Raw genomic sequence first — 13,531 nt, 5'->3', positions numbered from 1 at the left:
TATGGCAGTGTTGTGTTCTAGTTTTTTTCGGGATGTATACTACGCTACGATACGATGCGCGTGGTCGTGGGTATACGCTCTCGCGTTTTCAATGGATAACAGTTTTTGAAGGTATACGGTAGCGACGAAAAAAAATCACAGGGTATACGCCGTACACAGCATCTGACGGTAGAACACACCACTGCTGTATGGTACCTGCAATTTGTTTTTTCATTGTATATATTTCTGGTGTAAATGTGGTTCTGGGATACCATACCAGGATTCACTAATTCAATGAAACATGAGATGGTAGTTCTGCAAAATGTCATATTTGGCTGGGCTGAATATTGATAACAAGATCATCAATATCACTGAACAAGACTTCTGTCTTTCGGACAATGTGGGAATTTAACTGCTCTCTCTTGAACAGCAGATGTCGCTGTTTCTCCAATGGCGAATTGGATGGAGGCCAGATGGCAAGGCACAACTTTAAATTCCATAGCTTGCAGGAATGGTAACGCTGAGATTGGATAGTTGACTGGCAACCAACACTGTCCAAAATAACATGCTGCATAGCTAGTCTGTTTGTTTGTCTCTCACTGGATCTATTAGCCAGAATGATATGCTAACGTAAGTGTTAAATGAAAGCTGATTTAACGAAACTAGTTTTCATTTAACCCACTATTACTGATTACTATTTCAAAATATGTTTATACATTTGAAAACTTGTGAAAAGAGACATTCTGCATAATGAGTACTTTCTACTTTTGGTACTCTAAATACATTTTGATGCCAATACTTTTGTACTTTTACTCAAGTACATTTTTAATTCCGGACTTTTACTTGCAACAGAGTATTTATACATTGCACTGATTGCAGTATTGATACTTTTAAAATGTGAATACTTTTTCAACCACTGTATTTTACATTACACAGTCTCGGTTGCCTGACAACCAACTGGCCAATCACAGGGCAAAACAGCCAGTCCCTTTCGGACTATGGGATCCAGACTCTACGGTTTACCCCGGCGACGGGTTTCACATCCGGGTCGACTCTGCTGCTCAATCGCAATCCGCTTCCCTGCGGTCTCGTCTCGACCGGGGGGTTTGTCCAAGAAAACCCCGAATCCCGGCGTCTGTCGGGTCCATTACCGGGGGATTTGAGGCGCTTCACCGTGCGATCGCACATGACCTGGCGCCGAGCGACCGCCGTCGGTGCGATATCTTCGTACTGCGGTAGCATTGCGAGCTAACATTAGCTAACAACATCGATTTCTCCTACTCCACCCCCTCTCCGCCGATCGTAAAGAGGGACGATCTGTCAGATCAACAGCCGCTTGACTATTTTGGACCCACCGATGGGCTTGTCTTTGTCCATCGGATTGAGAAAGACCCGGGTAACGTAGTAAGCCCCCCCTTCCCTAATATTATATAAATATATATATATATATAGTTTCGGATTTAAGGCCCATATAAGTGGGTGGGGGGTTTAACCCGTGACATTTTGTTTCCTAACACCCCGAAGCATTGCATCTGTGGCCTTTTTTAGGTCGCCTTTTAATTCAGTTTGTTGTTTTAAAGATAATAAAACGCTTTCCCGTCTCGTCTACCTCAACGCCCCGATGCCTCCCCGTCTCAGTCTGAACCCCTAGTTGCACCTCCATCCTTCTGTGATCCACCAACAGCGCTTCGACCCCCCATCGGCATTGCTGCTGCTGACAATCCGAGCTAGGAGCGCTGCTCAGCGGCTACTGACTGCAGTGCACCCCGGGCAGGCAGGCATCACCAAGTCTGTTTTCACTGGTCAATCATTTCACTCCGTAGCTTCTTTATATAGCCCCCCCCCGACCGGACACAGGCAGACAGTAAAACCTGAAGAGAAAAAAAAAATAGTTCTGCCATTTTACCCCCATTTTCTTGCAAGTAGAAGGTCCCCGCGACACTCCCTGCCTCGTCCTACATAGCAGCCGAGGAGGCACTGGTCTCGCAATGCCGGGTCCGGCGGCCGGTAGCAAGTCCCGGGTGTATGCAGATGTGAACACACTCAAGAGCCGGGAATATTGGGATTACGAAGCACACGTTCCCAGCTGGAGGTGAGATGACACACACATACTATGGTTTACTTTGAGAGTGTGCAAATGTACCCGAAAGGTCCCCTTTTGGTTACATTTGTACACTCACAGTCGGTGGATAAATCAACACAGGATTTTACTGTGTACCTTTATTTCCACTGACCTTATCTAATATCTTAATCAAATGGTCCAGATGTGCAGTGCATCCCCTGTGGTGTTTGTGTGTTTAGATTAGCAAATGTCTTATATGTGTGAGTGATGGAGGAAGAGATGTGATGTGATGTGAGTGTGAACTTGCGATAATGCTGCGTGTGTGTGTGTGTGTGTGTGTGTGTGTGTGTGTGTGTGTGTGTGTGTGTGTGTGTGTGTGTGTGTGATAGAGCAAGAGGTGATGTGAGTGAGAAGTTGCGACAATTGTACATGTATGGGTGAGGAGTGAAAACTGCATGGTTTACAAAAACATCCCCCTAGTTCTCTTTCCCACCCACCCATCCCTCTAACCTGCTGTTCTACACTCTGCCGTGTGAGTGTGACACCTTTCTTACAGCTCATCCGCTCCCTCCCTCTGCCCACCCGCCTCGGTCTATTTATGTCTGTCTGCATAGAACAGGCCTATACAGTATAACAGTCATACGTTATTTTGTGGTGGCACTTTGTGATATTGCAGTGATCTAAATTACCAATCTGTTTCCCTCTGTTCCTCTTTCTCTATATGCCCTGCACCCCCCCCCCCCCCCCCCCCCCACACACACGCACACACACACACACACACACACACACACACACACACACACACACACACACACACACACACACACACACACACACACACACACACACACACACACACACACACACACACAGTAACCAGGAGGACTACCAACTGGTTCGAAAGCTGGGCAGAGGGAAGTACAGTGAAGTGTTTGAGGCCATTAACATCACCAACAATGAGAAAGTAGTGGTCAAGATCCTCAAGGTGAGTCCCTCTAAAAAGTAAGGATAAAAAAACAGAAGTGGACAGTGTCATTGTTTAGTCAGAATTTTGGGGGTTTGATGCCCTCATTTTTCTGGTGGAGACAGCCCCCCCACTCGATGTGACAACTCCACTCTCTTCTTTTATCCTTCTACTTTTTAACCTATTGAATGAGTGGTTTACCCATGCATTGGGTTGGACTTACATGAGCTGTATCGTGAAGGGGTTGAACCAAGCTTCTGTCCAGTCAGTCACAGAGCACCAATTTAAAAACATTGACCAATCGACACAGCCCTGGTGCACTGGTCGCTGCCTGTGGGGGAAATACTTTTAGTCATATAGATGCATGTCCATGTGACTCTCATAACGCCATGCAAGGATCTGTTCAAGTGGTAGAACAAGGGTTAATGCACACTACAATTTAGGCCCTTTGTTTGGAGATGATATGTTGTTGACTCCAGTCAGTGCAGTCAAGGGAATTGGATAGCTCCCATACTCGTTATGGATTGAAAGCCATTTCCTTGCCATATCTGTGTCAATCATTCAATTGTACACATCAGCTTCACACCCACACTAGCTAGCAGTAGACACTGACAGACTTCGTGCTGAGGAGGGCAGTAGCAGTGTGGCTCATAGCGGAATCAGCAGAATCATGGTATGGGGACAATGTTGAAATTAGAGTGTAGGCAAGTTGTTTGCCTTCATTTCTTGGTGATACTATTGGTTGTTTGTCACGTCACCTCTCGTTGCATTTGTCTGTGGACGTTACTTATCTTGGTAACTTGTTTCCCTGTTAAATAAGCCGGTTAAGAAGAAGAAGATCAAGCGAGAGATCAAAATCCTGGAGAACCTGCGAGGCGGAACCAACATAATTCGACTGGTGGACACAGTAAAAGACCCCGTGGTAGGCTCTCTTGTGTTGTGTTGCCTTGCCTTGCTGTCCCTCCTTAAAGGGTTCTGTGGGTTTTTTATTCTCTATTGGACAACATAGGCCGGAAAGTGTCAGGGGTGATGTGAGGTAGAGGGGTCGACATGGCCCCCACCACACACAGCCACGCACAGTGTTGCAAGTACACCAGGAAATAGCCCTGGAGATTTGTTCAGATACGGTAATCTAACTAAGGAAAACACGATTGATTGATTGATTATATAAAAGTATATGTGACATGCATATAAGTAAATAATATATGCAGTACACACCTCACTGGGAGGCCTCATATCTATCTTTGTACAATCGTTTTTAAAAGGATAAAGCACAATTTAATGGGGGCATGGTGGCGGTCGGTAGCGCTGTCGCCTCACAGCTAGAAGGTCCTGGGTTCGATTCCTGCCCGGGGCTCTGCGGGCGCGTTCTCTCCTCCGCGTCATCAGTGCCCATACCCTAGGTGGGGTTGGCAAAAGAGCCTTTCTGTGTGGAGTTTGCATGTTCTCCCTGTGTCCCCTAGGGTAGGTACCCTCACAAAAAAACATGCAGTAATCCTGGTCTCTATACTGCCTTCCCCTGGTCAGCCCTGGGGCGCCTGATGGAGGGGAAAGGAACTGGTTGGAATAACGTGTTCCTTCCACGCGCTACGTTCTACCGGGGAAACTCCCCCCTGTCAGGTGATAAGAAGCGGCCAGCTCAGCTCAGTTCGGGGCTCGCTCTCCCCTGGCTGGCAGAGGGAAAGTAGCGCCCAGGATTACAGCTTAGGCAATTGGCACTGGGTGAAAAAATGGGTTACAAAAATTGTGGCATAAAAAAAACAAAAAAACAAACACAATTTAAAATGTATTATCTCCGCCAGGCCGGGAGGCAGAGATTGTTTTCGCTCCTCTGTCTGTGTGCAGCTAATCTCGGACACCGCTGGGCTCCTAGTAGGAAGACACTCCACCCTAAAATATTCTAATCAACCTCATGGTAGGCAGCACTAAAACAGTCTGCTTTACATTTTGGCCTCAAAATATAGGCCACGCCCAGATTTTCTGCCGTTTTGCATTTTCGCCCAAACACACTTTTTTTCCACACAAATCGGTACACATTGTCTCTGCAGTCATGTGATAAACATTCAGCTTTTTCATATTCCATTCCGATTGGCTATGATTGCCTTCAAAATTTTCCGCCAGGGCCCTATTTTACAAAACATTCCAGAAATCATGAACAGTCTTACCTCAAATTTGTATCACTAATTTTGAGGGGCTTCTGCAAAACAGAGCCTAAAGCGATTTCACATACATCCATAGGGGGCACCACAAAGGGCCGGGAGGGACCTATTTTACAACTAATGCCAAAAATCTGGACTCAGGAATGCAAAATCCCATCAATCACAAATTGGAATCGCATGTTTAGGGTGCTCTGTAGAGCGAACCTCCAAATGCACTTTCACTTTTGCCCATATGAGGTCCCACAAATGCGCTAAATTGCACTGTATGTTTTAGAAAGGCTATTGCCCCAGCATCCCTGATGGCTGCAACCCACGACTTATGCAGCCCTGGCTAGGCAACCTATCCTAGCAGAAATATGCGCTCAGAGGAGCACACTTTCCTACTTTCCAATGTGGACCTTTGGTTGTAAGTGTGTGTTTAACTGTTAGTGTTTGAGTGAATATAGTATGTGAGCACAGTAAGTTTTGAATACCTCAATAATAATAATACAAATTTACAGTCAATAATACAACTATACAGCATAAAACGGTACACACAAACAGCTCAATCTGTACCTAAATAAGTCAGAAATAAATCAGGCAGATGAAATCAATCAGGCTTCATGAATAAAAAGTCAAATGTGTTTTCTCTATTGATTGGTTAAGCAATCAAAGGTGGCAGGCCTTTGTCGTGTCAGCATGAAGGGGACTGAGTTGAATTCTGGCTAATTGGGTTATTATTGGTGGAACATTTCTTTCATGTGGCATGACATCATCGGTGAGAGTAACAACTGTCAAATGTGTGCCATCATATCTATCTCCTTCTATCTTCTTACTATTTAATTGACCTACACCTATGTGGAATAAATCAGGGGTGAGGCTTGCCAGTTGGAAATCTGAAATATTCTTGTTTCATGGTAACTAAACAAGATGTTTATTAAGTAGCAGCACAATGCCTGTCCCACCCAGCTGCCAATGCATCTGACGATTACTGCACAACAATTTAGGATATAATGATGATTTCTCATTCAAGCCAGGTTGAGTTGAGCTCAATTTTCTCTGTGATGCCAGTTCAGCAAGATTTGCTTTTGACATCCGAAAAATCTTTATCTTGAATAAGACATAAGTAGGTAATTATAAGAGTCATAGCTCAGAACAAAGGCTGTGTAATGAACTGTATAGTTTTTACCCATCTCATCGTTTGATCATGAATGTGTTTTCACTCATTTTAACCTCTTGTCTCTCTCTTGTGGTTATACAGTCCAGAACTCCAGCACTTGTCTTTGAATGCATCAATAACACAGACTTCAAGGTAAAATAATCACCCCTCTTCTGTGAATTTGGGTTGATGTTTTGGGTTTTCTGATTTCAAGTTAAAGTCATACTGTGTAACCTTTCTTTTAAAAAATAAAAATAAATTGTGGAGTGCGCAGATTATATTGTTTTTTTTCATGGTGAATGTTTGATCCAGCACCCAGCCCAGCAAGACCTTTTGACCTTTTGCGTGCTTTTGTCACTTTGTGACACCTTTTTCATATTATTCACAATAACCATTCCAAGTATGTGTTGTTTGACGTTATAAAACACTCATTTCATTCTATAGTGTCTGCCCCTGACACTCGTGCCAAAGTGACGTTGGCACTGACAATGTACCGGAAATGTATTTTAAACTTGATAAATGCAGTTTTTGACAACCTTTTGCGTTTTTGGGACACAAGGACCCTGCAGCATTAGTTTATGAGCAGACCGTCTGTCTAGACAAACGCTGTAATGACAATGGACCTACGAAAGGTGTTGCCACAATGACTACTAAAAGGAATCTTACACAGTATGACTTTATAAATACCCTTTGCTTTCACCAACTCATGTCACAACCCCTGTCTGTAGCCAAATGTGTCTCTGACAGTGGCGCAATGTTGTTGCTTTTGTTCAAATCATCATTCTTTTCAGCGAGCAATGCTGTCGTGTGATTATATACATTGGCTTAAGTGACAGATGTAATACAATTTAGGACACAAAACTACCCAGTGATTTAGTCTTGAACTTAGATTTTCAAATGTTCTTTGTTACATTTGGATTCAGCTATTATGGCATTATGATTATTTGTTTAATTTGCATACACGTGTTGCCTGTGTTCTCATGCACATATCCTCATATAGTTTTTGTATTCCTTACAGGAGTTGTACCAGAAGTTGACAGATTTTGACATCCGTTTCTACATGTATGAACTACTGAAGGTCAGATTTGTTGACATTATCTGCAGAAGAAATGTAAGCGTGTGGTGGTCAATTTTTTAATTGTCAGCGAACCAGATTCCCCTCCTAGTTGGTCAGGAAAGATTTGAAGTGGATTATAATTACATTTTGGTAATTCATACCCTTTCATCTAAATGTCCATAAGTAATGGTGTTTAACCGTTTAAACCAATTTCAAAAACAGTAAAAATATATAGATATATAATATACACAAATATAGCTAAAATTACCATTTGTTTGACAGTACCAAACCTATTGTGTGTGTGTGTGTGTGTGTGTGTGTGTGTATGTGTATGTGTATGTATATATATATGTATATATATATATATATATATATATATATATATATATATATTATTTTTTATTTATTTGTTTATTATATTTTTTCAATCCTCACATGCCCAAAGTAGAGACGCTAGTTTGAAAGCGATAAGTCCAAGTGTAAGCTGATCTTTTAAAGATGTCTATAGACCACAGATCAGAATGTTTGTAAACAAAGGTGCAGAGCAGTATCTCTGGGTAGAATGTCTATAGATATCTATACGATATAAAATAAACTGTTCAGAACATAAGCTATGTCTAGTGTCAACCTGTGGATACAAATAATATTTTTTCTTATAGTAAATACCAATATCATAAATGTCTTGTTCGTCCAGAAATAAGGTCAATGAAGAACAATGCTCCAATATGACGCCGTTATCTACTCGGAAATGCATTTTTGGTTGTGGTGATATAATGATCTATAATGAAATGCGTCTACTTTACTGTGTGTATTTGTGTGTGTTGCTGTCTCAGGCTCTGGACTACTGCCACAGTATGGGCATCATGCACCGTGACGTCAAACCCCACAATGTGATGATCGACCACCAGATGAGAAAGGTGGGTGGTGCTTTCACTTCTTCTATCATGAGCCGTCTCTCTCCCCACATGCCCACATCCCACACACCAACATGGTCCTCACCCATGTTCTAACCCCACAATTTCAGGTCTGCTTCCATGTGTGTCTCTCTTCTTTTTTTGTTCTTGCTTAAATCTCTACATTTTGCTCCTCAGTGTCCCATCTACTTGTTTGCCTGCAAGTCTAAAATGTTTCTCATCAACTCAGCTATTGTTAAGTTTACATCACGTTGGAGTTACAGCGAATTGTACCTAAGTTGTGTTATGTATGTCTGCCAGTAGGGGGCAACAGGTTATCATGACAATTGTACTTGTCAACATGTGACTGTGTGCACCTACCAAATAGACGCTGACATGTTTTGTTAGAACAGTAATTATAATGAATAATATACAGCACTTAAGATTTATTTTAAATCCAGTTTTATATTCCTTTGCCTAGCTACGTCTTATAGATTGGGGTTTGGCAGAGTTCTACCATCCTGCCCAGGAGTACAATGTCAGAGTGGCTTCACGATACTTCAAAGGGCCCGAACTACTGGTGGACTACCAGGTATTACACACAACTAATCAGCCACCTGTTGACACCTGTGGGTGACCGTAGAAATCAGGCTGTATATTAAGACATTGCAACTACTCTCTCTTTGTGATTTCTCGAATGTACTGTGACATACTGTATACACATCGCGCCGCTTTTGCCATTCACGGTTGGCTTAATATTTGAAATGTCTCGCAGAGCAGATTTACTTCTGAAATGAAGACATATTCCTCATTTTGTGTGTGTGTGTAAATTGCAGATGTATGACTACAGTCTTGACATGTGGAGCTTGGGCTGTATGCTGGCCAGTATGATCTTTCAGAAAGAGCCCTTCTTCCATGGACAAGACAACTATGACCAGGTAGCACACTCATATTGATATGATTATGATATCAATATTTAACATTATTATTATTATTATTATTTAATTATAATTTTTATAATTGATTGACCATTGACACTTTTGACATTGATAAAAATGTCTCTGACCTCATTTCTTAGTTGGTGAGGATTGCCAAGGTTTTGGGAACAGATGAGTTGTTCGGCTACCTGCGTAAATACCACATTGAACTAGACCCGCGCTTCAAGGACCTGCTGGGACAGTGAGTAAACATTTGTATGAACATTTTCCCCCATCTGTCAAGTGACAAATGAGAATTCAGGCTTTGATTCATTCAGTGCAATTTTGGCTTACTTGCTTTGATGTATTTCCACATAAAAGTAAATATCAATGTGGGACTTAAGGCAGAGTGGGATTTGAATTGATTACACTAATGTTTCTTACCCTTGGATTAAGGGCACAAGGACCTTAACACATTCACCGCCAGGTACTTTGCATCCGCTTTATTTAGCTGCTGCCAGTGTTGATCTATGGAGTGCCGCAGAAGCCACAACGTGCAAGCGCATGTAACCAAAAAGTGTGGGGTGGTGGAGAGTCCAGTCTATCCACTGGAACACTATTTTCTTTACCGCGATCCGCCATTTTAGAGTGATCATGCGTTGAAAATGGCTGGTTTTCACCCAAAAAAAGAAAGAATGGAGCTAGAGCTGTTTTTCACCAAATCCCATCATTGTAGTGGACGGACATGACGTTTTTTGGGATGACGTCACATCCATTGATTCCTTCAAGGGGAGTTGCGGGATCTTTCCTAATGTGGCGGTGAATGTGTTAAGGTCAACCCAAGACAAATATTCTGAAACCTATGAAATATCCATATTCTATTTTGATTTCATGTGCAATTTAAAATGTTCCATCTTGACATTTTGAATTGTGGTTGGTAAATTGTTCTTTTTCAAAACAGATTGCATGGGATAAAAGGGTTCTAAGCTGACACTGGTCCCGCTTAAACAGCTTAGCATTCTTTGTGCTCTATCAGTGGTTCTCAACCTGTGGGCCGGGGTGGGCCACGAGGGTATTGCAAGTGGGCCCCCAAATAATTGGCATAACACTAGGATTTTATGAATAATATAACATTAATATAAAAATAATCACACCCAGTGTGAAGTGAGCGGTGATATTTATGAGTTATTAATTTCATCATGCATCTCGGTAGCCAATCACAGCACGTCCTGCGAAGTGACGTGCTTACATTTTTAGCGGCGCTAGCCGTATAGAGCGGATCCTGCTCTATATCTGACTTTGTCCGTGTGCGTACGTCAACGTTCTGATTGGTCAGGTGCGTCAACAAAGTGATTGGTCAAGCTTCACGTGACACATGGCTATAAACACATTATAAACACATATCGATGACAAAATGTATCAAAGGCGCCGCTACCTTCACACAGGGTGTGATTTTTTACATTATTATTAATTTCATCATGCGTCTCGCTAGCCAATCACAGCGCGTCTGTGAAGTTTGAAGTTAATTTCATCATGTGTCTTGCTAGCCAATCACAGCACGTCCTGCAAAGCTTAGCCTATGGGCGTGTTTTCCACAGCATGGCTTCACAGCGAAAGACAAATTTCGCTGTCACAACGGAAAGAAAACGGAAAGAAAAACTTTCGCCACGGATGGGTGCTAAACCCCCTTATTGGAGCGGTTGCACCGCTCAAAAACATATATGTAAAAACAAACTTCGTGGTATGTTTTATTTAAAGGTATTGTAGGCAACATTAAGCCTAAATTAAAAAAATATTTATATATATATATATTTGCATTTTTCCCCCTCTATCAGCCACTATATAATGATGCTGGGGTGTTTTCCTGCATTGAAACACAGTCCTCCGTATTTTCCCTGTACTGTTTATGTTTGTGCAGTTCGTTTCCCCGGCCACCAGGGGGTGATGCTTCCATAGACTTCCATAGAGTCACACGGACACGGATGCGCACATGCGTGTGCTAATTTACGTCCCGGACAAACATAAACAGTGGGGAAAATACGGATTTCAGAAAGAGGACTGTGTTTCAATGCAGGAAAACACCCCAGCATCATTATATAGTGGCTGATAGAGGGTAAAAAATGCAATATATATATATATATAAATATTTTTTTAAATTTAGGCATAATGTTGCCTACAATACCTTTAAAACTTTGAAAAATTAGTTTTCATTGTGATAAATAGGAACTTAAAGTATATTGATCCAATATACTTTAATCAATTAACCGAAATACAACCGATTGATTGATCGTTGAAATAAACATACCTTGAAAATACACACGGCCCAACCAGGTCACTTGAGAAATTGATTTCCAAATTCCTAACAATGGCAACCCAGGCGAGGTTTCCCCATAAAGTCAGTCCATCAGTTGTTTCCGCATATTGTTGTAGGAGGTGAACAGTAATTCAAAATGATTACCATGTATCAAGTACCATGGCAACGTCTGGAAGCTGTTTATCCCCTGCTTCCTGGGCTGAAACTCTGAAGGAAACACTGACAATGCACTATCCATCCCTGTAGGCAGAGCAGGAAGCGTTGGGAGCAGTTTGTGCAGACAGAGAATCAGCACCTGGTGAGTCCTGAAGCCCTGGATCTACTGGACAAGCTGCTACGCTACGACCACCAACAGAGACTTACCGCCACAGAAGCCATGGAACACCCATACTTCTGTAAGAATTAACTCACTTTAACATGCATAGAATAGAATAGTCCCCACTCAAAATGCACAGCAAAATGCACCACACTGCTAGAATAACCTTCAGCAGCTACAGTACATTACACAGGCACTTGTGTGCACACAAGCACACACACAAAAATCTCTCTATAATAAATCTCTGCCCTGTCCTCCTGTAGACCCCGTAGTAAAGGAACAGTCTCTATCCAACTCTGACAACAACATGGTTTCCAGTGGGAACACTACAGCCCGATGAAACGCAGGTAAAGTTATAAATATATTCATAATGTTTTATTTTAATGGTAACCCAATTTGAAGTTTATGAAAATTGTATTGTTCTCAAGCTACCTGGCGCTTGTTTACTGGCTGGTGCATTCAGGTTGTCATTACACATTTCATTCCACTGCATCAATACAGCGGGTGATTACACTAATGAATTCACTCTCTCTTTCTCTTCCTCTTTCTCTCTCTCTCAGGAGAAGAAGGATGTTTGTTTGTTACCTCAACTTTGTACCCGGTTGTGACAGTAACTTTGACAAGTGTACAGTGACAATGGATCAAAGTAACGCTGACCAGTTACACACTCACAGATATGTGCTCATGGACACAACACACACACACACACACACACACACACACACACACACACACCCCTACAGTATACATGTACACACACATGCAGACACCTATACATACATACATACATACCCTCCTCCTCTGTATCAGTCTGTGATTGGCTTGTCCTGGTTCCCTGTCAAGCAGCCTGACCAATGAGCTTGAAGCTGTCTCTCTCTCCCCCTTCCCTGGCCTGACTTGGTCTCGCTGTAGGTCATCAGAAAAAGTACTACTTAAGACTATTCCCCTCTCTCGTATCTCTCCTCGCCCTGTATCCTTTCACCCCCCATCCCTCTATCCCTCCTTGTTTGAAGCAGCATGGAGAATGAGCAGGAGTGTAAGCCTGTCCCCCTGCCCAGCCCAGAACTCCCACCCCCACACCTGACCCGACCCAACCCTCGTTTCATCCGTCCGTTTGTCTGTCATGTCCTGTGTGCGGCCTCACCCCCAGCAGACAGACAGATGTCTTAACACTACTCCAGTTCTGAAAGTGGCATGGTGGACTCTCTCTAGATAGAATGGACATGATGATAATAATATTAATGAATAATAAATGATTTTTATTTAGATGAACTGTCTGTCGTGAGTGACTTCTTTGGCTATTTTTACAGGGGTGTGTGTGTGTGTGTGTGTGTGTGAGTGTGATTCTTGCATGTCATACTGGGCTCAAATTAAAATGGTTTAAGTATTCTTCTCTGGTTAATGTGGATGCAGGTATATTTAAAATGTTCATCACATAGGTCAAAACCAAATGCTGATAGGTGTGGGCAATTCGAATCGCCAGAGCTAACCCACAAGTCATTAACACAGAGTTGGCCTGATATTGACTTCTAGTTTCTACCTGACCTGTAAGTTATTCCCAGTGCTTATGTGACCACAACTGATAACTACACTGCATAACCTATATGCCTGTTAATGATATCTGCTGAGAAACGTGCTTATATTCATTGTTGATAGACCGTATACATATTCCTAATATTCATTATTGATTGATGGTAAATATAACCAGATACTGTTGAAGCCTGCTGATACT

The 13,531-nt window shown here is 42.3% G+C and overlaps 1 protein-coding gene across 1 annotated transcript; it reads left to right on the top strand.

Moving 5' to 3' along the window:
* Positions 1-1,028: 1,028 nt before the first annotated feature.
* On the top strand, positions 1,029-13,071 carry csnk2a2b (casein kinase 2, alpha prime polypeptide b). Its single transcript, XM_084060925.1, has 12 exons — positions 1,029-2,071; positions 2,915-3,026; positions 3,826-3,927; positions 6,405-6,455; positions 7,321-7,380; positions 8,193-8,276; positions 8,734-8,844; positions 9,089-9,190; positions 9,331-9,431; positions 11,730-11,878; positions 12,063-12,146; positions 12,360-13,071. Exons 1-11 carry the CDS (start codon positions 1,968-1,970, stop codon positions 12,137-12,139), a joined length of 1,053 nt encoding a protein of 350 aa, XP_083917051.1. The 5' UTR covers positions 1,029-1,967; the 3' UTR covers positions 12,140-12,146; positions 12,360-13,071.
* The last annotated feature ends 460 nt before the right edge of the window (positions 13,072-13,531 follow it).

This window comes from Gymnoscopelus microlampas (genome assembly GCF_963454915.1).
Source record: "Gymnoscopelus microlampas genome assembly, chromosome: 6".
Classification (NCBI taxonomy): Eukaryota; Metazoa; Chordata; class Actinopteri; order Myctophiformes; family Myctophidae; genus Gymnoscopelus; species Gymnoscopelus microlampas.
The sequence above is the reverse complement of the archived record's forward strand: the minus strand, read 5'-3'. Positions and strand labels throughout refer to the sequence as shown.